General features: G+C 30.6%; 1 protein-coding gene across 1 annotated transcript in view; it reads left to right on the top strand.

Annotated features, from left to right (window-relative positions):
• Positions 1–27,490, top strand: part of UGGT2 (UDP-glucose glycoprotein glucosyltransferase 2) — a 206,028-nt gene that overhangs the window by 53,707 nt on the left and 124,831 nt on the right. The window contains exons 6-11 of the mRNA XM_051984021.1: positions 3,979–4,075; positions 6,425–6,497; positions 15,276–15,376; positions 19,850–19,949; positions 20,999–21,059; positions 24,497–24,588. Of these exons, the coding sequence (XP_051839981.1) occupies positions 3,979–4,075; positions 6,425–6,497; positions 15,276–15,376; positions 19,850–19,949; positions 20,999–21,059; positions 24,497–24,588 (524 nt within the window). The remainder of the gene's footprint in view (positions 1–3,978; positions 4,076–6,424; positions 6,498–15,275; positions 15,377–19,849; positions 19,950–20,998; positions 21,060–24,496; positions 24,589–27,490) is intronic.

The following is a 27,490-nucleotide window of genomic DNA, read 5'->3' as shown; positions in this document are numbered from 1 at the left end:
TGAGTGTTATTATTTATGACTGACAGTTGTATCCTCTTTCTAATCCATTCTCCATATGGCTGCTAAAATTATCTTTCTAAAACACAGGTTTGATGATGTTACTCTTCCACTTAATAAATTCAAATAGCTATCCATTCTAAAATACCACCACCTTTTTCATACACCTATTTTTTTACTGTTTTTAAAATACATGCAGAGATAGTTTTCAACTTTTCAAAGTTTGTGTTGCAAAACCTTGTGTTCCAAATTTTTGTCCCTCCCTCTCCCTCTCCCCTCACCTACACAGCAACTAATTCAATATAATTTAAATATATACAATTCTTCTAAACATATTTCCACGTTTATCATGCTGCATAAGAAAAATCAAATCAGAACGGAAAACAAAACAAGTAAACTAATGCAGGGGTCCAGCCTCTGCTGGGGCTGAGCAGAAGGAATAGGGTCGGTGTCAAAGGAAGACAGGAGTTGTGGGGTAGTTTGAGTGAGGAACTGATGGAAGTGATAATCCCACTTCTCTCAAGCTCCTTCAGGCCTTATTTTTATACTATATCATGATCATATACTTTTTTTTAAGTCAACATAGTCTTCAGACATGTGTCTGACTTCTTGACCTTTATATGTTACTACATTTGATCTTTAATATTTGAGTAAGTTTTTTATGGTTAAGTGTTAATTATTGATTACATTACGCAAAGCTAATAATGAAAAGGTAAATGTTATACAAAGTTAAATATCAGTGAATTTTGTTAGTTTACTTATGTCTTTTTTGTCAGTTCTATGGATTGTTTGATTCCTCTGTTTCCCTGACTTGGAACCGTGCACATAGGCATTTAAAGCAATTCCTAGTTATACTTTAACCATCTTTTGGTTCCTAGATATAATGATCTTTTCTGAGTCAAAATTGGTAAACACCATTATTTCCTAGACCTTTGGATTCTCTCCCATAGTGACAATGCTTTCCATGGTGTTCTCTCCTTTATCATTTGTCTCAGTGAGAGATTAGTTGTATTAGGACAGAATATGCATGTAGAATTATTTCTAGTTAACTTGCCCAAATTCCCCTTGTCACCAGATTTTTTTAGATAATGTTTAGTGCTGTGATCAAGCCAGTTATAAATAATATAGGAAATAGTAGTTCACTAATGAAAATCATAGAAGGAAATATTGTTCCTGCATGAGTGCTGTGCACATTTGATCTCAGTGTTGGTCTTTGCCAATCAGCTTAGAGATTGCGACTCCCAACAAACCACAATTTTCTATATTTTCATCTACATTCAGTTCCCAAAACTGGTTCTCTCCATCATAAATCTATTGGAATTGGCTTGAATCACCTCATTGTTGAAAAGAGCCAAGTCCATCAAAGTTGATCATCACCTAATCTTGTCGTTACTATGTACAATGTTTTCTTGGTTCTACTCACTTCACTTAGCATCAGCTCATGCAAATTTCTCCAGGCTTTTCTGAAATCATCCTGCTGATTGCATCTTATAAAACAATACATTTGTATAACATAACTTATTCAGCCATTCTCCAACTGATAGATATCCACTCAATTTCTAGTTCCTTGCCACTACAAAAATGGATGTCACAAATATTTTTGCACATGTGAGCCCTTTTTCATTTTTTATGATCTTTGGGATATAGATTCAGTAGAGACACTTCTGGATTAAATCACAGTTTAATAGTCCTTTGGGCATAGTTCCAATTTGTTCTCCAGAATTAACATTTTATTTTTTAAATGATTAATATCATAGCATGTGTTGCTTTTGACCAGAATTTTCCTTTATTTGATTGACTTTTTTGAATAGCCTCTTTAAATGTATTCTTAAATAAAATAATAAGTTAGAAACTTTTAAAAATTAATTTTCATCAGATTACTAAAATTATAAATAAAGCAGTTTTCACACATCCTATCTTCTATTATAGCATGTGCCTAACAGTTTTATAGATAGTTTGAGAAACCGACAAATTATATCTCTGATGTGGGCAGGACCACTAAGTATTTATCTGCATATTTCAGCTCTTATGATGAAGCTGATTATAACCTGCTCCTCCTAGATATAAGTTATAAAGAAAGTGTTGGTCAATAAAGTTTCCTGTGCCAATGAACTCAAATCTCTAACTCTATCTCTGTTCCATTGACAGTGCATGAGAGGTCAAGATAAAGATATTTAAGGATGTCTGACAAGTACCTTTGGTAACTAGGAGAGGGGGAATAGATTTCAGAAGCAGGAAGCAATGAGAAGAAAAGAAGGTTTTGAGAAAATTACAACACACTGCTGTCTTTATATTAAAGGATAGGGTTACTAAATGAACCTTATCTGATGAAAGAAAAAGCCATACATACTATTCCCTGTAAGGAAGTATATGGACAAATATGTACTGAGAATCAAATTTAGCTTACCATCTAGCCTGTTACTAGTGTATTTGACTTGGAGATAACAATAGATTACTATCATAAAATCAAAAAGTTTTAGAATTAAAAGGGACTTGGAGGTCTCCCATTAGATTTCATCTTTCTCTGAGTTGCTAAAATGAGAAAATTTAGTGCCTAAAACAAATATTACTTATGATTTTATATCATCCTAAGATAGAATTGGATTTTATTATTCTAATTTGTGACCTTTTAGAAAATTTTGTTTGGATTTAGAACTCAAAATTTTACCCAAAAAGTGAATGCTGAAAAACTTCCTTTACGTGTAATTGGAAAAAAATACTATTGAATTTTTTCCTTTATTAAAGGTTTTTATTTTTCAAAACATATGTATGGACAATTATTCAACATTAGCCCTTGTAAAAGCTTATGTTCCAGTTTTCCCCCCTCTTCCCCTACTCCCGCCTAAATGGCAAGTGGTCTAATATATGTTAAACATGGTAGAAATATATGTTAAATCCAATGTATGCATACATATTTATACAGTTATCTTGTCACACGAGATGAATTTTTTTTAAAGAAAATTTTGTTTGGACCAATAGTAGATATAATTTTATGGAATATTATATATTTTTTCAAATTGAGAGAAATAGATAAACATAATTACTTCAAACTCAATATGTGTTAAAGAAATATTATTTGCCATCATATTAGCTGTTCTTAGAGCAACATTTATCTGTTCTTTGAGTCTTTTGTCCCTCATCTCAAATCCATCAGTAAAATTTAACTTTAACTGCATTTTAAGCAATTGAGTCATATTATTTAAATAACATACTAGTGATCTGAAAACAATCAAAGGATTCTTTAAATTACTTCTACACAGACATATCTCTATCTCTGTTTCTATCTCTGATATATACTAGATTTATTTCATTGATATGTGGAACTACAAAAACTTCTATCATTTCAGATCAGCAGCTGCCCTCCAAATTAAAGATTTAGCAAATTAGCTGGGACACAAGCCAGAATGTATCAGAGACAGAATTTGAACACATTGAACCCAGGTCTTTACTCTGAAACCAACTCTCCTAGCGTTTTGATGATTTTTAGATATAAAGCTGTTTGGGGGTTTAGTATGAAAGAATTATAGATTCTTGGAAGAACATTATTATTTCTCTTTTAATTCTTATATTTAGCATTAATCCTATTTATTATTGCAACATCTTGAATTAGTAACCAACTTACAAAGGAAATTTTTGAGAAAGCCAGTATGTTAATGGGTTGAGAAGATCCATATTTTTGTTCCAAAAATTTTTTTTCAGATGCCATAGGGATAAGAAGAGGTTATCACATTTATATATTAGAGTTTACTAAACAGCACAAATACACTATAAATTATTATAATATTTGACTCAATGTATATATATGATATACATATATTTGGGTTTTTTAAGTTTTAAGTTATGCTTTGTTGTTATGTGTTCTCAAAATCTTAAAGTATATCCCAGGGTATTTCTTAATAATCACAAAGTAAATTATATGCTTTCCACAAGAAATTATTTTAGCTCTTTTTTCTTCATAAACTTATTTTTTTTTACAAACAGAAACCAGGCTCTAGGAAAATGAACTTATCTGGATATGGTGTGGAACTTGCAATTAAGAGTACTGAGTACAAAGCACTGGATGATACACAGGTTAAAGGTAGGTTCATTTCCATGTACTAATAGAGTTTTTGTGGTTATCACATCCTAAATACGCTCATTTTAGGGAAAATAGTGTTTGAGGTATAAATTAAAACTAGCCTGAGAAAGTGAAGGAAAACAAAGAAGTATGTTAATGAATAAATGGAGGGATTTTATTGTTTAACTTATTAAACATTTTCTGGTAAATTATCAAAAATTTCATGATAAAATGGGAAATTATCCAGCATGTTACTCTAGTTAAGTGTGCTTTAAATTATGCTCTAATTTACCTAGTTGGTACACTTTGACTATTCTTTACATATATTTGATTGATGACTAAAAGAATATTAATTCTCATATTATAAATTGTTTCCCTCAAATTGAGTTATCACCATCAATTAACATTTAGACAACAACTACATCTTTTCTTAGGGTTCCCTCTTCCAAGCTAAATAAACAACTTTACTTGCTTGAATAGCTGCCTACTTTTGCTCAGCTTGTTAATGTCTTCCTAAAATATGGGGTTAAGAAATGAACATGATATTTATAATAATGCTCTGACCAGAACAGTTTACAAAGGGACTATCACTTCCCTTATTCAGAATATTATGCAGTCTTAATGCAATCTAACAAAGGATTAACTTTCTTTTTTTTTTCCACTGTTATGTCACACTTAACTTATACTGACTTTGCATGCAATTTCTTCCATTGGCTCCTCATTCTATGGCTCCCTCAATGTAGTAATATCCCAAGCTTTGTCAATAACTCTTTTATTCACTCTGTATGCCCTCTCTTTTGATTTCCTTATTGAATTCCCTATAATTCAAACATGATTTCTATACAAAGAACTCTCAAAATACCTCTCTAGCACTGACAGTCTTTTTTCTAAGCCTCCAAATCACACTTTCAACTGTCTACTTCTCTCAGTCTTGTTGTCCAGTTAGTGCCTCCAGATCTTTTTGTCTAACACTGAATTATTCATCTTTCCCCCGAAAACATTTATTCCTTTTGTATTTCTTCTCTTTCAATTATACAACCATTTTCCTAATCAGTCATGCTTATAACCTTAATGTCATCTTTGATTACCTTCACTTTTTAGTGTTACATATAGTTACTTGTTGATTCTGACTGCATTCTCATTCTCACCAATATTACTACTTATCTGTGATCTCTCTTTATTTCAAATCTAGTCAACATACTCCTATCAAAGTCATTTTCCAATGCACATTTCTGATTACATTATTTATTGCCCAGAATCTTCCTATACATTCCCATCGCCTACCAAATAAAATGCAAATTCTTTAACCTTCAGTGATACTTAGAATTCACTACTTTGTCTCACATTACTTCTCCTCTTCTCCTTTCTAAAGTTCTTTCTATTCTGTTCAGATCAGACTGCTCACCAAACACTGAATGCATTTGATGCTTTTCTGTGGTTTCAGGTTTGGTTATGCTATTGCCTATGTTTTGAATACTCTCCTACTGTCTCTATCATATGTGACACTAAATTATGTTTTGAATTAAATATCACTATTTTCAAGAAAACTTCAATTTCTTCCTCATAACCTCATTCCTTACCAAGATGAGCTTGACTTCTTTCCTAATCTGAGGTCTTTCATAGCATCCTCCTAAATATGTGTGTGTGTGTGTGTGTGTGTGTGTGTGTGTGTGTGTGTGTGTGTTATGATTCCTTCTAGAAATAAATGCCTTAAGTAAGGACACGATTTCATTTATCACCTGGTTCTTACTACATTCTTAGCAGAGTCTTAATTTAGTACATTAAACATATAAATGTTTGATGAATAATGAAACATGGATAAGCATAGTATCACATTAAGCCAAATATGTAAGAATTTTGGGAAGTTGATTCTTGAAGATCCCCATGTTTTAATTAACTAGAACATTAGTTTAAGGAACAAGAATGTATAATAAAATTTACTAAGGGAATTTGTTTAGAAGTCCATAATATAACCACACATATTTTCTACTGTAGGATCTTGTAGCTAATGGAATTCAAAATCTATACTACTACAATTATACATAGACAGTATGTTGCTTAAAATTGAAACAGTGGTAGTGATGGTAGTATAGAGATTCTTCTGCAACTTTGATACTTATTGGCTTTTATTATTGTCTTATAGTATATGATATTGTATGCATTCCTAATTAGGTAATAAATAACATTAGATTTTTGAAGGAGCAAATCTTTGGCTTTCTGATCAGAAAAGGAAGCAAAGGTGAAATCATTGGATTTTAATTGTGCTGCTATTTTAACCATACTTTTATCTATAATTTTTGTTATAAATATTCCTTGATTATAATAAACACAAAATATTCTACATTTTCTCCCTCTGCTCAATATATACAGCTATGAATAATACAGTGATTGAGGATGATAATGAACCAACTGAAGTGCAAGGATTTCTCTTTGAAAAATTGAAGTAAGTCAACCCAACTTTCAAAATCAACTTTTTGGGTTTTTTCAGATTAACTCTTTTAAGATGAAAAAGAAAGAAATCAGACCTTTCAAAAACCATGGAATTCAATTTGATTTCTGTTAGCAAGAGCTTAATACATGAGTTAGAATTTGCTATGTATGGAAACTATAATTAACATTCTTAGTTAATTTGTTATTTTAAAATTCTTTTCAAAGTTAGATAAACTGTGGACTGTGAAATGAATATTAAAAATTTCAGAAATATTTTAATCATTGAGAAGGCAAAAATGATGTAACTATCTTTATATATACCATTTAAAAGTTTGAACTGATTACAGTAATTTATAAAAGATATACTATAGGTTAATTTATAAGTAGTAGTGCCATACATAATTTTGCTTTGGGCAGTTATTTTGTATGAACTTTTCCTTTGAAGTTTTATTAATCATGTTTTTGTTGACTTCATTTATGGCTAATTAAGAGAAAAAGTTTCCTACTATACCTATCTCTACTATATGATAAAATTATCAGAGTAACAATATATAAATATTAAAGAGTCAAACCATGCTATTTCTTGTACACTTAGACTTGTCTTTCAACAAAATAAAGTTGAGATTACAATTAATTTTTGAGATTCCCTTTAAAAATAGTTAGCATATCATATTATTTTGAGAGAATATGCGCTATGACTTAATTCAATTATTTCAGTCATGCCTGATGATCCATTTGGAATTTTTTTTGGCAAAGACACTGGAGTGGATTGGCATTTCCTTCTCCAGCTAATTTTGCAAATGAGAAAACCAAGGCAAAATTTAGTGGCTTGCCCAGAGCTGATAAGTGTCTGAAGTCAGATTTGGAAAATACTTTTTGATGATTTGATTGATTTTGCACTGAATGGATAGGTTAATTTAGGTAGAATTTCCATTTTATTGGCTTGGTATACCAATGAAAAATTTATATTTTTCTAATTATTTAGATCTGACTTTATTTGTGTCAAAAGTCTTTTGTAATTGGGTTCATATAGTTTCATAGGTGTTTCAGCCGGTAGATTCCCAAGTATTTTATAGTCTACAGTTATTTTAAATGGAATTTCTCTGTCTCTTCCTGCTGGACTTCATTAGTAATACACAGAAATGTTCATGATTTATGTGGGTTTGTTTTGTATCTTACAACTTTGTTAAAGTTGTTAATTATTTCAAGTAGTTTTTTAGTTGATTCTCTAGGATTCTCGAAGTATAATATTTATATAACCTGATTGTATGGAAAGGCTTCTAGTTTATCCCTATTACAGATAATTCTTGCTGTTGGTTTTAGATAATATTACTTATCTTTTTAAGATAATTTCTATTTACTTTTCTGCTTTCTAGTATTTTAATAGGAATGAGTTTTGTAGTTTGTTGAAGGTTTTTTCTGCTTCTATTGAGATAATCATTATTTTTATTGCTTTTGTAACTGATATTTTTATACTGATAGTTTTCCCAGTATTAAAGCAGTCTTGCATTCCTGGTATAAATCTCACCTGGTTATAGCGTTTGATCCTTGTGATTTATTGCTGTAATTTCTTTGTAATATTTTATTTAAAAATCTTTCCATCAATATTCATTGGGGAAATTGGTCTATAATTTTCTTTCTCTGTTTTGATTCTTCCTGATTTAGGTATTAGTACTGTATTTGTGTCATAAAAGGAATTTGATAGGACTCCTTCTTCACCTATTTTTCCCAGTAGTTTGTATCATACTGGGATTAATTAATCTTTAGATATTTGATAGAATTAATATATGAGGCCATCTGGTCTTGGGGATATTTTCTTATGAATTTCATTGATGACTTGTTCAGTTTCTTTTCTAAGATTGGGTTAAGTATTTTATTCTTTTATTTATTCTTTTAACCTGGATAATTTATATTTTTATATATTCCTCCATTTAATTTAGATTGTCCAATTCATTGGCACATAATTGGGCAAAATAGCTCCTAATAATTGTTTCAATTTCGTCTTCATTGGTAATGAATTCACCTTTTTCATTTTTGATACTATCAATTTGATGTTTTTTATTTGATGATACCATATAAGTATAATATTATATTACTTCATTGTTCATGTTACTTTTCAGCAAAATGTGATTTGACTATCTATTTCAATTTGGGTTTTTTTTTTTTGCTTTTGTTTTGTCTGAGATCATCATTGCTACCCTTACTTGTCTTTAAATTTCAGCCTAAGTATAATAAATTCTGCTCCAGCCTCATATTTTTAGTCTGTATGTGTGTTTCTATTTCAAGTGTGTTTCTTGTAAACAACATATTGTTGGATTCAGGGTTTTAATTCATTCTACTATCTCCTTATATTTATTTTTTTGTTATTTTATCTCATTCAACATACTAATTTTAAATAAAATATTAGCAAATAATCTACCACAACATATTACATTATACAGTATGGCTAATTTGCATTAACATAAGGAATGTAGGGTTGGACATATATGGAAGATTATAAATATAATAAACCATACTAAAAACATAAAGAAAAAAAAAACTCCATACTTACATCAGTTATTGCTGAAGAATACTTTTGACTATGTATAAAAAGATATACATATAGAAAAGATAGAGGCCTCTTCATTAAGATCAGTGGTAAAGCACGAATACTCATCACTCTTCCTATTAAGCAAAATTCTAGAAATTGTAGATATAGTAGTTATAAAAGGAAAAGAAATCAAAAAAGTATAGTCAAGGAGGAAGCAAATCTTTAAAAAAAAGTCAGGTAACAATACTTCAAAAGTTGCAGGATATAAAATAAATCCATACAAATCATTAGGATTTATGGGCACAAAAAATAGATTAAAATTTAATTGGGAAATATTTAACAAAATAAGTAAAAATACAACACAGCATAGATGGTGTGAATTTGAGATTTTCTAAGTCAAATATTGGCCCTCAGAGATTTGTTTTTATTTAAACTTGACACCACTGTTATATTTTACCACATAAACCATAGAGAAAGAGATCAATATACAAAATAATGACAAAATATTAAAATATTTGGAAGACTATCAAGATGCCACTAGGAACTGTATGAATTCAGCTATATATAATATTTATAGAAATTGACAAACCTAAGTAATTGGAGTAATATTAATTGCTCAAATGTAGCTTGAGATAACAAAAATTCTCAAAGTACCCAAACTAACCTTTTCAATGTTATGCCAATTAAACCACTAAAATATTATTTCATATAACTAGAAAAGAAATCCATCTCATTAAATAAAAGGTCAAGAATTTATAAGAAAAATTCAAAGGAAGTAGGCTAGCAGTAACATTTCAAATAATACCATGAAGCAGCAGTCATCATAATGATTTAGTATTGGCTAAGAAGTAGGGCTCAATCAGTTGGATAGATTAAAAACACAGCAATCAAGAGAAAATAATTATAATAGCAAAGTATTTGATAAACCCAAAAATCTCAGGGAAGAATTTAGCGTTTACTAGGAATCAATAAGAAAAATCATTATCTATATATGAATAATAGAAGAGTTCATGGCCAAGCATTTTCATTCCTCATGAGTAGAATTCTCTCCCTCTTTGTCTTTACCTTCTGACTTCCCTGACTTCAAGTCCCAGATAAAATCTCACTTCTTACAAGAAGCCTTTTTTAAACTCACCTTTAATTCGAATATCTGTCCTTTGTTAATTAATTTCAATTTATTCTGTTTACATCTTGTTTATACTTAGTTGTCTGTATATTGTCTCTTCCATTAGATTATGTAGGAACTATCCCTTTTTTATCCACAATAGTTAACCACAGTGCCTGGTATATAATTGGCTCATAATAAATATTTACTGACTAAACTGACCAAACAAGGAATAAAATCATAGAAGATAAAAAAATTAAAGTTTTCACATAAAAATATAATTAAAATTAAGAAGGATGCAAGTACTTGGGGTCAGGGGAATCTATGCAGTAAGTTTCTCTGTCAAAGATCTCATTTCCGAGATGTATTAGTTATCAAGGAGATTAAATGATATTTCATCTCCATTGACTTTAAGAGTTAGGGTACTCCACTATCAAACTTAAGTAAAGTATAAAGACCATTTGCCAGTAAATAAGTTGTCAAAGGATATGAATGAGAAATTTTTAAAGAAAGAAATTCAAGTCATGAACAACCATTTTTTTAAATGCTCTAAATAACTGATTAGAGAAATGTAAATTAAGGCAACTCTTACTTTCTATTTTTTACTCATCACATTGACTAAATGCCAAAAGAAGAAAGTGACAAAAGTTGATGGGAAAACAGACACACTTATGTACTAATGTTGGATCTGTGAATTGAGCTAATCACTTTTAGAAAGCAATTTGGAACTATGTTCCTGCAAATCACTAAATTTTGATATATATAACACTATCATATACTCCAAAATTTCAAAGAATGAAGAAAAATTTTATGCCTTAAGAAATAACAAAATAGTTTCAGAAGAAACTGGAAAGACCTATATGAACCAGTACAGAATGAAGTAAGCAGAATTAGGAGAGTAATCTATACAATAACAACTCTATAAAGAAAAATAACTTTAAAGACTTTAGACTCTTGATCATTGCAATGACAATCATAATTCCAAAGGCCTGTTAATTAAGTTTGTTACCTGCTCCCTGTCAGAGAGGTGATGAATTTAAAATGCAGAATAAGATATTCTTGGATATAGCCAATCTAGAAATTATTTCACTATATGTATTTGTTATGCATGTTTTCTTTTTATTGTTTAGAGGGTATGAAGTAAGTTGGAGGATGTGAAGTAAGTTGAAGGGTGTGAAAAAACCTATTAATCATGAAAATATTTTAAAAGAAAATATAGAATTGCAATGATAATATCTGACAAAGCTGAATTTTAATACAATTAGAAAAAAGTAAATTATATCATGTTTAAAATTATCTTTGACAATCTAAAATTATATTGATTTTGTACCTAGCAGCATAATGTAAAAATTTATGTAGAAAATAATAACTGAATTGCAAGTGTTTAAACAAAAAAATAATAGTGGAAGATCTTTACACATTGCCCCCAGTATTTGATAAATCAAAAAAAGTTTAAAATGAAATTATAGATTTGGAAAATATAGGGAAGTTAGGGAAGAGAAAAGTAGAAGACTTTTTTTCAAATGCATATGAAAACTACAGAAATTGATCATGTTTTACTTTTTAAATGATAAATTCTAAACACTTTTGTATAGTAACTTTGGAGTCAGTAAATGCTTACTATCTGTGATCTTGGACAATTCATATCATATCTCTGGACTTCAGTTTCTCCATTTATATAGTGAAGGAGTTGGACTTGATGATTTCTGAGGTTCTTTTCAATCCTAGATCAACAGACCATTAAAGTTTTATTCTGGTGTCTTTTTAAGGCATATACATGATCCTGGATTCCTAAGGCTATGCCAGCAAAGCACAAGTTCTGACAAATCTTATAGCTTGTGTATATCTGAGGCTAGAGTTGAACTCAGATATTTTTTAATGCCAAAATCCCATCATAAACTATACTGCACTGCTATTGGAAGAGCAAAACTCAGGGAGGATTGCTTTTACTGGTAATAAAAATAATTTTTATTCTTTTGAATTAGCTGATTAATTGGTATAATGATGCAACTAATTAAAACTAATTATAATGGTATGCGTGCATATTTTAAAATTTATCAGGTTCCTAAATTCAATCAATTAGCAACTGAAACTAATGGGAGAAAATATTTTATGGTAATCTATGTCTTGCCTTTATATTCAGACAGACAACCCACTTATCAAGCAAAAACATATTAGAGATTTTAGTTTCAAAATTGTGCCAGAAACTATGGTTAAGTGCCAAGTTAATCATTATATTTTAGTTAACTTCATCATTGAAGTTACAAAACAATTTGATTGTGTGTGTGTTTACTATAATAATTATATGATATCTGCCATGTCATTCTCCCTCCTTCCTTAAGAAGTTGATCACTTAATTTACCATCTTGTCCTCTCTCATACTACAAAACTTTAATATTCATGAAGATACTCCTTCAAATCTCTTAATCCTTCATTTCCCCAACCATCATAATAAGTCCTGTGGCTTTCTCCTTTACTTCATCTTGACCTCACATAATGGATGGTCGCACACTAGATTTCCCTATTACCTACAAGTTTTCAACTTCCCTAATTAGAAACACTTCACATTTTCTTACCTGACCATTAGCTATCAACCTACCTCTTTCTTTGTCTCACCCTATCTATATGTAATATTTTCTACTTAGACACCTCCAATTTCTTTACCCCTCTTTTCTTCCTTTTTGACCTTAATTTAACAGCCATTCCAAGTTTAAAAAAAAATCATTCCCTTCTCAGCCAAAATCCTTAAAAATTCTGACTACTTATTAACTCTTCTTTCCTCTCACTCTTCAACCTTCTGTAATTTACTTTTTAGTTTCATCAGTCAACCAGTCATAACTACACTTTCCAAATTTATCAGTGGTCACTTAATTACTAAATCTGATGGACTTTTCTTCATATTAATATTTCTTGACTCATCTATAATATTTTGTATGAATAGCTACGTTCTCCTCTTGGACACATTTTTTTCCTCTATGTTTTTATGCTACTATTTTTTCCTGGTCCACCTCCCATTTGTTAGATTGCATTTTCTCATTGACTTTTACTGACTCATTTCTATCATATTCCCTAACTATAATTATTCCAGAAGATTCTACCCTGTCCTATATAAAGTTCTCATTGGGTTTTCTTGGAGGTCTCTGAGCAGCCTTCTTTTCAGTTCAGTAATCACCATGACAGTAGCCAGGGGTTAAAATCCAAATCCTTTATTATCTCTCTCAAAATCTTGTCTCCTTGCCTGAGACTTCATCTAGCTTTCTTGGAGGCCTTCTGGAGTTTTGGTTTCAGTGGAGAAACAAAGGAGGCCAGGCCAGCCACCAGGAGCCTGACTGAAGATGGAATTGAATCTGTCTCTCCTTCTCTCTAAGAGAGTAAGCTCTTGCCTCCAGTTCTCTTGTCTTCTCTACCTCTGAATGAATCTGGCTGAGGCTCCTAGCTTATATGCTGTATACTGAGAACAAACCAATCATTATATCACTGGGAAACCATTATTTGTTGTAAGATTAAATCAATCATACTGAACTTAGAGAACTGTTAATCACCATGCTAAACTAGATAATCATTGTCTCATCAATTCCACTAAATCCTTATTTCAAGTTCAGAGTTCTGGCCCATAACAGTTCTAGGTCCTCTTCTCTTGTACTTTCGGTTTTTTGTCAGTTTCCATGAATTTAACTATGATCTCTGTAGATAACTTCTAGGTCTATCAAACTAGCTCTACTTTCTCCCCCATGGTTTTACAGTTGTCTATTGGACATTTCAAAGTGAAGCCATCATAAAATTCAACTTGTCTAATGCTAAATTTGTAATCTTTCCCCCTCTTCCAAACTTTAATTTTTCTGTCAAAAGCACTTATGTCCTTCCATTTCTCAGGTTCATTATCTCAACATTATTCTGGACTTCTTATTTTCCCTCATCCCATATATCCAATCAGCTTCCAATCTTGCCATTTATACTTTCACAACATTTCTTACCTCCTACCCATTCTCTCCATTCACAGAGTTATTACTTTATTTCAGGCTCCCATCATCTTCTGCCTAGAATTATTGCAAAAGCCTCCTAATTAGTCTCCCTATCTCAAGTCTCTCCCTACTGTGTATAGCTTACACAAATAAGACAGGCTATCAAAGTAATTTTCTGTAAGCACATTTGTGATTGTGACTCATTTAATCAACTATGTACTTTCTCTGGAATAAAATATAAGCCCCTTCATTTAGATTTTAAATCCCTATTCAACATGATTCCCATCTATCTTTTCAACCTCATTGGATTGCTTCCACTCCCATGTTCTGTGGTCTAATTAAATTTATTTTCTCACATTTTTTCACATTACATTCCAATTTCTATATCTGTGCATTTTCATTAACCATTTCTAGAATGTACTTCTCTTATTATACTCCAATCTCAAAGATTATCTCTCTTTTTTTAAGATACAGCCAAGTTACCATCTTAAACATGAAGCCTTCTTGATCCTTCCAACTCTTAGAACTTTGCCTCCCAAAATACCTAGTAATTAATATGTTGTGTATATATGTGATATGTGTATTTTAATATATGCATATTCATATATGTATAATATTTATACAAACACATACATGCACACACTTATTGCCTTCTTTAGAAGATAAGCTCATTATGAATAAGGATTGTTTTCATTCCATAATGCACAGCAATTGGTACATAGTAGATATTTAATAAATAATTGATTAGCTGAGTATATATTCATTCTTCATTTTAATTTTTATCTTATTTTTTCATAGGAATGTTGATGATATGTGCTTGTTGATAAATTGAACTAATTGCTAAATAAGCTATTTTAAAATATTCCATCTGGTCATTTGTTTCTAAAGTGTCACTGTTCCACAGATTTGGAAAGAATAATGCTAGGAATATTATAATTTAATCATATGCATAGTAAAATATATTTTCAGTTTAGAACCACATTAAATAGAATTGTGGAATGTGTGAATTATAAGGTAAAAATCTCATTCATTATAAATGGAAAGAAAATACAAATTAATGAAGCTAATATAGAACTTTCAGAATTAAAGGATGTTGATAATCTTATGTGAACAATATGAATTATAAAATAAATAGTCATAAAACATTTCTATAATTAATAGTTGACAATAATTAATATTAATGTTTTAATCCAGAGAAATATATCCAGATCTTAGAGAAAATCTGAAAGAGTTCCGAAAACATCTTGTCCAAAGTAGTAAAGAAATGGTACCTCTAAAGGCCTGGGAGCTGCAAGGTATAGTATGTAGACTTAATATAAATACATTTTATAATGAACCCACTTGTTTTTGCAGGCAGAGTGGAAAGAGCATTAGACTAAGACCCAGGAGACCTAGTTACTAATTTTTCTTCTATCCTTCCACCCTTAATATTTATATGATTTTAGATGAGTTATTTAAAACCTGAATTCATTTCTCAACTTCAAAATAGACAAAATTATATCCCTCCAATCTATTTTCATAGTTATTGTTATGCTCAAATGAGATAATTTGGGATTATAAATTTAGAGGAAGAAGAGACTTTCAAGATCTAGTTCAGGTCCCCATTTTTTAGTTGAGACTGAATCTAAATGTTTAGGTAACATGTAAAAATAGAAGACTTCATTTGATCATGGAATCTCTGTTAAGTCCATATCTAGTCCTTTTTCCACTATTGATTCCCCTGTATTTCATGTGAGGAGGTACTTTGAAAACTGTAATATTATATAAATGTTGTTTTTGTTTATTGTTAAAAAGATCTGGGTTCAAAAATTTCCCTGGACTTAGGAGTTATGTGACCCTGCACAAGCCATTTCATCTTTTTTATGCCTGAGGCAACTTTTCAAAACTCACATATTAAGTCATAGATAGTTGTAATTTTTATGGTGGAGGAGATTCTCATTTAAGGAATTTCTGAAGCTGATGAAACTGCAGTCATTTTGTATATAATATGAATAATAATATGTAGATAATAGGAATGTTAATTGTCCTAGGTACAATTAATACCATATTTTATACATGATTTTAGATTATGGTTTGTATTTATAAATTTTGTAAGTACTAAAATTATTCAAAAAGTAGTTATTTAAATAATATTTACCCTTCTCTGGTCTTGTGATACCTTTTCCATTTCCCATGATCCAATATCCCTGGCAGTAATCCAGGAAATCTACCAGCTTTTTCAATAAAGGTGAGAATAGATGCTTGTGAAACTTGAAATATATTGAAAATTTTTACTCAGCATTATGAAGTTTAAACAATGAGAATGTGATGCCTTTAAAAGTAATAGTAGTATATACACACACACACACACACACACACACACACACACACACACATACACATACATATCACACAGACTATATATATACATACACACATACACATACATATCACACAGATTACATCTTTCTTAAAAATCAAATTATTGTTTTATCACTTTGCAGAATAAGTACAGCATTGGTCTCAAATTTATCTCATTAAAACAAGAATTTTCAAATGTGATGACAAAAAAATGTCTAATGTGATATTGGTATTCAAAAGAAGTTTTCAAAAATCTTTTTGTCCTTAAGGATAATATTATTGGAAAACGTATGTCAGACATTTAGAGAAGAGTGATGATGTGGTCAAACTTGAATACTTTTATATTGGATATTTGAGAAATTACATTTGTATATAATATAATAAAATTGAGTTGATGGTGCCCAGTCTGTTAAATTTGAATATAAAATCTACCCTCTACCACTTTGAATTAATTTCAAATTTTAAGCCACATTAATGCCTGCAGTGTATCTTCATAAATGCAATTATCAAGCAGATAGCAGTTTATCCAGAAAAAAATTGGAGATTTCAATGAACTGCAAGCTCAATATAAGTGTCATAGTATGGTCGATCTCTCCCTTGCCTCCAATTGCAAATGCAATTTTAGACTAATTTAAATGAGATTTAATATTAAGAACTACTAAGTTAGAAACCTACTGTTCTTTACCCTAGTCAGGTCATACTATAGAAAAGACATTGATAAACTAAAAAAGTGATAATAGGCATCCAAATGAGGACCAATTAAGTGAAGTGGGAGTAATTAATTTGCAGATGAATAGACTGAGGATGGGGAAGAGAGGAGATAGGAAATAATAGACATCTTCAAATTTTTGAATGCGTATAATACGAAAAAGGGATTCGATTTGTTCCAATTCTAGAAGTCAGAGTTAGGAACAATGGGCAGAAGTTATATCGAAGCAAATTTGGACTTAAAAATAAGGAAAAGCAACCCTACAAGGTAGCTATAGAGGAGCATTGTGTTAATAGTTTGGGGGGAACTGTGGGAAGAGAATCAAGAAACATCTATATAGAAAGTGAAGCTTTTGAGCTTTGTTGTGTTTCAAAATTGAAAAGAAGAGATAACATCTAGGAAAGGAGGGTAGTAAGCAACCAGAGTGCAAAAGAGAGAAGGTACTTTTAACAGCGTTGTTGTCTTAACTCACATGCAAGAGCAATCCCTACTTGACATATCCAGCGGTTGTTTTTTCAACACACATTCAAAGCATGTTTCCTCCAAAAAGGAAGAACTCATCACCACTTAAGGTGGCTCATTCCACTTTTGGACAGTTCTAATTTTTAGAAAATTTTTCCTAGCTAGCCTACATTGTAATGGTTCTGCTCTCAGAGTCAAATAGAATGATTTTTAATCCCTCTTACAAAGTAAACCCTAGATTTTCAACAGTCATCTTTTTCAATGATCTGTTGTGTGATTCCCCCAGGAATCTATAGTTAGATTTGTTATCTCCCCATTTTTTGAAAATTGAAATAATAGTTACCCTTCTTTGGTCTTGTAATACCTTTTCCATTTCCCATGATCCAATATCCCTGGCAGTAATTCAGGAAATTTACCAGCTTTTTCAAAAATTGAGGATTTACTTCATTTGGCTAAATGACCTGAATTTATTAAAGGAAACTAGGTGATCTCTCATCTTGGTTATAAGGAAAAGTAATGGAAAGGAACAAGTGTTTGTTAATTACTTGCTGTATACAAGATACTATGCTAAGAACTTTACAAATATTATTTCATTTGGTCCTTACAACAGCTCTGTTAGGTAGATGCTATTATTATTTCTATTTTACTTAAGCAAAATGAGGCAAGAAGTGGTTAAATGATAACCAGCTAATGTCCAAAGCTAGACTTGAATTCAGACCTTCCTGATTATACCCTAAATACTCTATCCACTGTACTATCAGAATTCCTGTTACTCATTTTCCCCCTGTAATTTCCAGGGCAAAAGTCATTCTCCTTTACAGAGAGCATATAAATCACATAAAAATTGAATAGTAGCTCTACCTTCTCTCTGTTGTTACCCTTTTCCTTCTTTGATTCTCCTTTTTTTTTCTAGTGCTGGTGATTAGTAGAATTTCTATTAATGAAATCTCATTTGTGATGTTGAACCATTTGATAGTACCAAAGCCTTTTCAGTAGCTTTGGATAGTAAATAATTGAGGTCTCGAGAATCTTAAAGTATCAGTTGCCAGTTTGCATCTTCAGAAGGAGTTTGCCTAAATTTCTTTCTAAAATGACTGAGCCACATGAAAGTGACTCAGTTATGTTATAAGAGTATTCAAGCATTTTGTTTAAAGTTTGAATGCTAGAAATTTCTTTAATAGAACAGCACTAGGTCCTTCAAAAAAATTCCCTTTAAACTTTGATCTTTAAACTTCCATTTGCTAGAAAACACAAGTAAGTCCTCAGATTTGTATAGTTCCTTAAGATTAACAAAGTGCTTTTGTCATAATGAAACATGAAAAATCCTTTTAGTATACTGTGTTATATGCAATAAAGACATTTATTAATATGGAATTCTACCTGTATTAAAATGATAAACAAACAAAAGTATATTGCCATTATATGAAGAACCTTGGATTTTATTAGTGGATTAACTCTACTAAAAGAGAGAGCTAGACCCATTACAAATTTATAGTTCTGAAGAAATGTCTAAATTTCAGATTATATGACTTGGTCCAACACCAAGCTAGTAAATGTTATAGTGACACCCTAAAACCCCCTAAGTTTCTGCTTTCAAGACTATTTCTCAATCTAATGTATCATGTGATTTTCATGGTCAAATTATTAACTAGTGAATAATGGAAGTAGATCTTTAGCACATTCTGATGATTGGAAAATAGATGAATTATTGACAATGACTATACTAGATAGATTTAAACTACAATTTGTCACTAATTTTCATGCATTTCTGTAGAATTTTATAAGAACAGAATTTTTTAATACAGTTTTATACAGTATTATACACTTAGAGAAGCACGTTGAAAGACATTTCCATTAACTTTCTAAGTTAAAATTGAATGTCTTGCTTGCCTTTTATTAAATTCTTTTTCAAAATATTATTCACTTTATCAAGCCTTACATTAAGATACTTAATTTTCCATAACAAGTAAAATGCATTTTGTCAGATATATTTTTATTTATCTATTACTTATAAGTATATTGTACTAAATGTATTCAGAAAACAAGAATCAATAATTTATAGTTAATTACTCATTCACAAAAATATAAAAAGTCCAGATGGAAGCATTTAAAATATTAATTTTAGTAAATTTCACCAAGCTTAAATTTATAATGATAAACATAAGGAAAAATAGATTAAAATACTTTTAATAACATATTAATATTATAAAAATCTTAAATGATGTTCAGTTCATTAAGTGTAATTTTTTTCTTACAGATCTTAGCCTTCAAGCAGCTTCTCAAATTATGTCTGCTCCAGTTTATAAGGCCATAAAATTAATGAGAGATATTTCTCAAAACTTCCCAATGAAAGCCAGGTATATTGAAATTATTTATTTTGATCAACTAGAGCCCTTTAATATAGGCTATTTCATACACATAATCTGATATAATACACTGATGAGAGAACTGACGATATCAGTTCTAGGTAATTTATATGCAATTGGTGCTTTTTAAAATATATACATAATGTTTGTTTAAAATAGTTTCATTGGTAAGACTGAGTTTATGACTGAGACACTTTCTGGGCTTTTTTGTTTTCTTGGTGGTAGTCACTTTGCAAATCACAGAGTAAATCACTTCATATACATTAAACTTCTGGATAAAATTCTTATAGTCAATTTCTAATATTTTTGGTTATTATTTTTGATATTGATTACTTATTTAAATAGTTCATTGTTGAGTTGTTTCCACTTAAATTCAACTTTTATTTCCCTTCCTTTAAAAAAAAATTATTCTGATCTCATCTCTGAGGACTCAGCAATTTCATTGAAAACATATTGTTGGCTCAGTCATAACTCTCCCATGAGGAACAGTTTTTTTGGTCTGTTAAAATATAATCTATTTAATTCCCTTTGGTTCCTCAAGTATACCAATATTGGTAATCAGTATTGTTCTCTTAATGTATATCTTAATGAATCTGCACACTTGTATGCATGCAGAAAATGGCTTCTTTAATCTTGATTTATCTGGTACCATTGTATAAATTTACTATATGTGAACAACTGTTAAAATGAAAATGCTTTGTCACACAAGTGTTTCTGGAGCAAAAACTGTTTATTAATTGACAGGATTTTGAGAATACTTTAGTTTCTACAATTGGTGTACTTTAACTTTTTATTAATCTACTCTTGTCTTTATTCCACCAATGACATTTTGTAACCAAAATCTGGTTGATCAAAAAACAGAATGAAACTTAGTGAATTATCTTTTACCTTACATTTATTCCAGAATGTGTTATATTTAACAGAGATAAAATCACAATAAACAGAATGTTAGAATTCTCAATTTCTTCACCTATACTATATTAATTAACATTAAACTATCAAAGAAAAATAACTTTGTGACAACAGTATTTATTTTGCAGATCGCTATCTAGAATTACTGTAAATCAACAAATGCGAGTGGAAATAGAAGAAAATCAAAAGGTTTGACTACTTCTTTTATACATTTAGTTTATATTATTAAAATTTCAGATTTTCAAACCAAAATTGTAGCCCTTAATTTGTCACCAAAAAAAGGAATTTTTTCAGAGCATTACTATTTTGTATTTGTTTAAATAACTTATTTAAAAATTCACAATCACTTATAATAATTGTTTCATAAATTAACCATTTAACTGTATCTTTCTAAATGTTCTCTATAACAGTATTACCTTACATTATACAAATACATAACAATGGAAAGATATATATAGCCTTAGACCTAGATTACTTGGTTTCAGGTTCAACTTCTGACACATACTGATTTTATGACTCTGAATAAGTTACTTAACCTTTTAGCACTCTAGGATAGGGCTTCTTAAACTTTTTTCCATTCATGTCCCCTCTTTGCTAGAGAAATTTTTACACAACTGTGACGTATAGGTATACAATTTAAGTATACAAATAAAACATTTATTAATAATAATTCACAATTTTATGACTCACACACTCAATTATGCTACTCCATATAGGATTATGACCTACAATTTAAAAAGTTTTGTTCTAGGCAACTCTGATGTTATAGTTTGTATAGAAAGTGCTAATCTCCATTAGCAGGAAATGGTTCCTCACTTGGGAGTTCCCTGTATCAAATGAATACATTCCTATTGCTATGTTCTTGTCTTATTCCCTTTCCTACATCATAAGCTCATGGAGAATAAGAAATTTTTTATTGTCCTGTACAAAATAATGCTAAATTTCTAAATTTCTTAAATGCAACATTAAAGGACTTAGTATTTTTAAAGTCTTTCTAGTTTAAAAAAAGATGATTAAACAAATAAAGGTCTTTTAAATTGTAGCTATCAAAAGAAACTTTTTGTAAATTTGTTTATGATGAAAATTGCAAAACAGGTGCTCTCCTATGTGAGCTAAAAGTTATATGGATAGTGTCTTAATTTCTTAGAAAAAGTAATGAAATATAATATAGAGAACACAAGATTTAGAATTCAGTGGTAGATGACAATATGAACAAAATTGTAAATTTTGGGATATGTAAAGAGTCCTATGTCCATTATTCTATAATTTCCATCATAAAATGTTTAATGTACATTTTGATAATCATTTGATCCATTCTTTTATTCAGTTTTGACCTTTTAAAGTTTATTCTAGTCATCAGTTTTATTGTCCTGTTTGAAAGCACTATCTTGCAAGATAAAAAAAAAAAAAACAAAACTGATCAGTGTGTTTAAAGAGGTTTTCATTTGCACAGTTGACCCTCCACAGTCAGTAAATTTTGCTTCATTAGCCTACATACTGAAGCCTCTAAGCACAGTAACAGCAACTTGAAAACCTCTCTCTCTTGTTATATAGGCATTATGCAAAGGAGTATTGATACAATGGACAAAAGTGTGTGTTACATAATGATGGATTCATTAGTGATCAGTAGCACATTATTGTTTTAATACTTAGTTTCGTCTTTGAAAATTCAACTCATGGTGTTGTGGAAAGGTTCTCAGAGTCATGCAATCCCTAGGAGGCTCTATCAGCCTATTCTTTTGATGACATAACATTTCCAGTCTCTGACAGTTCACAGGCTTTTCCATGCAACAGAAATGTGGTCCTCCTTACTTCTGCTTTATCAAATCCTTTGTTAACTTCAAAACCCAGTTCAAGTATCATTTTCCCAAATAAAAATCTCCTCTGATCTCTCCAGTTATTAGAAAATAATTTGTATTTTTTTTTATTTTTACTTATCTGTATTCAATGCAGCATGAGTTCACTAAGATTAGAGACTGTCTTAGTTTTGTTTTTATATCCAGAGGACCTGACACAATATCTAACATGTAGGGGATATGCTTAATGAATGTTTGTTAAAATGATGAAAGCTGGGCTTCGCACTTGTGTCTGAAGAGCAGTCTAGCTGAATCTGGAGAAGCTCATGACCAGAAGGTTGAACATCAGTAAATGATTTTTTTTTCTTTACTATAGTGATTCCTTTCAGAGTTCACTAAGATGTAGAAGTTTATATTCTGCATTCTTAGAAGTACTCAAAATTATAAAATCTTAGATCATTGGAAGCATACTTCAATTATGTTTTGTTAAATTTTGAATACTTCATTATACTGTCATATAATGACTAGAGAATAAGTCTCAGAACCAGGAAGACATGGATTCAAATGCTGTTTCTGTCACATAATAACTATGTAATCATGAGCAAGTCAAGTTAATCGTTAAGTGGCCCCAAGCAATTATTTAAGATTATAAATTACAAGTTTATTATTTGCATGAGTGAAGGAAGTTTCTGTTCAGTGCATCCCCTATACCAAAGAAGCCATAGATACAATAACAAAAAGCAGTCATGGTTCAAAAATGTGCATTATAATCACCATAATCACCAGTGCTGAATACAGAATAATATAGCAATACTACTTTTATGATTTGGGGCAAGCTAGTTTAAGCAGTTTGGGACTCTTATGGCTTTTGAGATTCCTTTTTACTCAAAACTTATTATTCATGATCTTTGTTGAAACTATTTCAATTCTATATTTGCCATATAAAATGCCTGAAGTCAAATCTGTTTATTTGAACCCTTATATGAAGTTGAAATATTAAATAGACTTATAGAAATTATCCAGGCAATAAAATATATTGGTATTTTGGCAAAAACTAAAGTGAGCATGATTTTCATAAATATTCTTATGTTCATTTTTAGTGAAAAACCAATATATAAGAGGCACGTAGATATTTTAACAATATCTTTAGTCCAGTATAGGGTTATTTAGTTTCAGGACAAGACTATTGATACAAAAAATAACAATGCTATTTAATCTAGGCTACATACTTCCTTCAGTACCATTTGAATTTCTATACAGTTACTTTATAAGTGACAAAATGAAACCAATTCATATGAAGGTGAAAAGTATGAAAGGAAATAAGCCACGAGGATATTGAGCACTAAACAAGCAAGGGAATGTTGGAGTCAGGGGGCAATAAATAAAATAAAAGCATAGGAATCAAAGTAAATTTCTGAATTTATGCTTAAAACCATCTCTGTCACATTTCTCTTATGAGCCTAAACTTACCTATTTTATGAGAGATGAATGAACCACAATTCCTGGGTCAGTCCTTTGTTGGGTAGAGCAAGAGTAGGCAAAGGGCCCCTTCTCATTTCTATCCTCCTCAGATCTTGTTACTGATTCTACTTTATCCAGATTTTACTGGTTATAATGGTATGGGGAGTAATACATAAATAGGTACAGGAGCATTTTATATATGTGTGTCTATGTGACACACACTCATCCATTCATTCATATTCTCAACAAGTAACTATCCTGGAAACATAGGTGATGTGTCTAGGCCAATAAGATAACAATAAGATGTATTGTTATCTTGTTCGCTTACATTTTGATCCTTACCTCAGTCTGTTCTTATTCTATTTTAAGAGTCTCCATGATAGACTTGAAATTGAGCCAGGAGATGCTCGTCTATTTATAAATGGTCTTCAGATTGACTTGGACTTTCATGATCCATTTAGGTAAGAATCAGATTCTTTATATAAATTTTATGTTACATGGTCAATTTTATTACATTTACTATATTCATTATTGCTCATGAGATGATGGAAAGTGAGGTACAACCATGAATTAAAGAACTGTGAAAAACATGAAAATTGTGAAAAGGTAGTAATCTTAAGAGATTTGATATGAGTGATCTAATTAACTGTATATTGGAAATACATTTTCCAGTATACCTCATTCTAAGCACAAAAAAAATCAGTGATAAGTAGAATTCTAACCTTTACAGATCAACTCCTCCATATTTGGTTGAATATCTAAGAAGCTTTTTTCAGCAAAGAAAAAAATTTACTAAATCAATCAACAATGATTTATCAAGTGCTTATTATGTACCAAACACGTTGCTAGAAGCTGAAACTGAGAGAATAAAGGTGAGAGAGTAAAAGGTGAAAGGAGTTTTACAGAAGTGGTAAAACAAGGGAAAACATACCTAATTTAATTTTCCTTTCCACTTAATTCTATTTTTCTGGGCCTCAGATGTTTATTTAAATCATGATACAAGGAATGAAGAGAGGGAAACTTTTTAGTATGTAACATGACAAAATTTCAGAATTGCAAGGGTTAATAACTCTCTTACCAAATTTTTGCCTAAATACAAATATTCTCTACAACATACCTGGTAACAAGCACAGCATTTGTTAAGCACTTACTCTGTGCAAAGCAATAGGAATACAAACAAAAAAGTGAAAGTCCCTACTTTTAAGGAGCTTGCATTCTAATGAAGACAACACATATGGAAGGTTTCATCTGCAAATAGAATGGAAAGGTCTTATAGGCTTTAGGATACAGTAACAAGCATATGAAATGTTTTTTCCTTAATATTATCTACTTTGATAAAATATCAAATTCTGAAGTTAAAACATTTGGCAGTGAGAAAATAAAACATATATACATAAATATATACACATGCATGCATGCACATATATATTTGTTAGGTATATGTATATGTGTCTATGTATGTGTATGTATGAATAGATATACATATACATATGTGTGTATATATATATAATATGTATGTGTATATTTCTCAAGGACTCATATGTGTGACAATGTTTGTAGCAATCCTTTTTGTAGTGACAAGGAAAGTGAGTAGATGCCCATCAGTTGGAGAATGGCTGAATAAGTTATGGTATATGGATATAGAATATTACAGGATGATTTCAGAAAGGTTTGGAGAGACTTGCATGAACTGACACTAAGTGAAGTGAGTAGAATCAAGAGAGCACAGTGCTTGACAGACTTGGCTGTTTTTAACAATGAGGTGATTCAGGCCAATTCCAATAGATTTGTAGTGGAGAGAGCCATCTATCTGCATCCAGAAAGAGGACTATGGGGACTGAATGTGAATCACGATATAGTATTTTCACCTTTTGTGGTTGTTGTTTGCTTGCTTTCTTTTCTTTTTTTCTTTTTGATCTGATTTTTCTTGTACAGCATGATATTTAGAAATATTTAGAAAAATTTTACATTTTTAACCCGTATTATATTACTTGATGTGTAGGTGAGGATGAAGGAGGGAGGAAGAAAAATTTGGAATACAAGGTTTTGCAAGAGTGAATATTGAAAACTATCTTTGCACGTATTTTGAAAATAAAAAGCTATTATTAAAAAAAATTAAGATATTTCCCAAGGGATAAGTGCTGACCAACTATAACAAACTATCTTGTTAAAAAAAAAAAACTACAGAATTTTTATAGCCTTATAAAAGATTGCTTCAGATCATTAATGACAATATAATTACACATAGAAATATCCCAGTGCCTACACCTAACACCTAAGAAATTGGCAAAAGACCAAAAGATAAAAATGATTTTGAAGGAGCTGTGAGAAGATAGATATGTTAACATATTGTTTTTGGAACTGTGGAATGGCCTAATCATTCTTGAAAGCATTTCAGGTAGAAAAATGATCTTGTTGTTGATCTGGAAAAGAGGTCAGAAAATGATCTTCAGTGGCAGAGCCAAAATGATAGAGAAAGAACAAGAAGTTGCCAGAACTCTTTTGGTCTGAGAAAAAACAATAAAGCAAACTTCCTTCTTTCTAGTTAAAATTGTGAGGGATTATGGGATTGGAAAGCTGCATATACAGTTGGGTTTAGTACTCTTGTCAGTCACTTTTGCTTAGCTGTTTCTTGTTTTGACAAAGTAGGGTTCAGTATTTGTACTGAGAGTATATTGGGAAGAGTCTGTGGTATTAAAAAAAAAATCAATAAAACTTTTTTAAAAAGTATCCATGATGTACAGCTGTAAGAAAGCTCTACAATTTATGCAGTGGTGCCATAAAATATAGAAAAGACCTAAGGAAAGGCTTACAATGTTGGATTAATTTTGCCTAGGAGGAAAAAATGTGGGTAGATTGACATCTATACCAAAGGAGGATGTCTGGCCTAACTCAAGTCTAGTTGAAGTTCAGGTTTGAGAATGATAAACGCAAAGTTTCTGAATGGTTTAGGCTTTACAAAGTACTTTATAAAGATTATCTCATCAGCGTTTTATAATAACCCCAGGAGATGGGTGCTGAAAAAACTGAAGCTGAGTTTTAAACTGTTTGCCAGGGATCATGTAGCTAGAAATATGTGCCTGAGATAGAATTTTAATTGAGAACTTCCTGTCCCTAAAGCTACCACTAGGATGAATTGAAACAATAACTTTTAGCAAAAGGAGTTTTTTCTTAAACATTTTAATAAAAAGCATATTCAACAAGAATATTATATTTGATTCAGTTGGGCAAAGCTCCTCTGCCTCTGAATTTGCATTGGTGGTGTACTTGTTGGGAAGCATTTTTCAAACCCAAAGAGCTTCTGATTATCTTGTGTCCTGTGCTTTTCTACTTACAAGAAAACTGTATTGATGACTTTAGTCT

The sequence above is a fragment of the Antechinus flavipes genome, chromosome 3 (genome assembly GCF_016432865.1).
Source record: "Antechinus flavipes isolate AdamAnt ecotype Samford, QLD, Australia chromosome 3, AdamAnt_v2, whole genome shotgun sequence".
Classification (NCBI taxonomy): Eukaryota; Metazoa; Chordata; class Mammalia; order Dasyuromorphia; family Dasyuridae; genus Antechinus; species Antechinus flavipes.
The sequence above is the reverse complement of the archived record's forward strand: the minus strand, read 5'-3'. Positions and strand labels throughout refer to the sequence as shown.